Source organism: Mandrillus leucophaeus, unplaced genomic scaffold, assembly GCF_000951045.1.
Source record: "Mandrillus leucophaeus isolate KB7577 unplaced genomic scaffold, Mleu.le_1.0 Scaffold1, whole genome shotgun sequence".
Lineage (NCBI taxonomy): Eukaryota > Metazoa > Chordata > Mammalia > Primates > Cercopithecidae > Mandrillus > Mandrillus leucophaeus.
Genome location: NW_012098097.1, coordinates 13,462,890 through 13,463,639, shown reverse-complemented (window position 1 = coordinate 13,463,639; position 750 = coordinate 13,462,890). Strand labels below are relative to the sequence as shown.

At 58.8% G+C, this 750-nt stretch overlaps 1 protein-coding gene across 1 annotated transcript in view; it reads left to right on the top strand.

Moving 5' to 3' along the window:
* Positions 1–427: 427 nt before the first annotated feature.
* CBX4 (chromobox homolog 4) overlaps positions 428–750 on the top strand; it is a 12,280-nt gene continuing 11,957 nt past the window's right edge. The window contains exon 1 of the mRNA XM_011967101.1: positions 428–650. Within this exon, the coding sequence (XP_011822491.1) occupies positions 428–650 (223 nt within the window). The remainder of the gene's footprint in view (positions 651–750) is intronic.

Sequence of the window (750 nt, the reverse complement as noted above, 5' to 3'; positions counted from 1 at the left end):
AGCGATGATAAATAATCTCGTGTTCCAACCCAGCTCCCATCCTCTCAAGGCCATGGTCTCCACCAGAGGTCTAGGTCTTGGGGCCCCTTCCCCGGACCTAAGGCATCTCTTAGGGCTTTAGTGTCCTCAATTAGCAACCCAGGGAAAGCACAGAAGTGCCTGGGCTCTGTTAAGAGGCGGCATTTATCAGCCAAGCGAACATTTTTTTCAGTGAACCTCAGTTTAGGGGAAGCAGTTCCTGGCGGGGCTTTGGTTCCAGGTTCTTCCCCTCCCGGGGCACTCATTCCTAAGGGGAGCAGGCTGGTCTGCCTGGAAACATTTGCCCTGTAATATCAGTTTGCTTCTTATTGGCCCTTTGATAGCAGAACAAGAGGCTCTGTGATCCTCTGGACCTCAGATTTCCTTTTAAACTCTCAAATAAATAGATATGTGTGTGCTGCTCGTGTGGACTTCCCGCTGGGAGTGGAAGGGCCCCGAGGACGGGGCCCGCGTCGGGGACAATGGCTCGCACCCCTGGGGCCTGTTCCGTGCTCAGGGCGCAGGGGCTCCCAAGGTTCAAAGTCCCCTGGAGCGGGTTGTTTCTGGCTGCGAAAGCAGCAGCCCGGCCGCCGTGGGGAGGGGGAGGGGACAGCGTGTGCAGGAGGCGGGGTGTGCGGGGCTTTTCCGTCCATCTCTCATTGCAGCGAGACCCTCGCTTTGCCCGCGTCCTCCTTCCCCCCTGCGGGAGAGGCGCGGAGGGGCTGCCGGGCC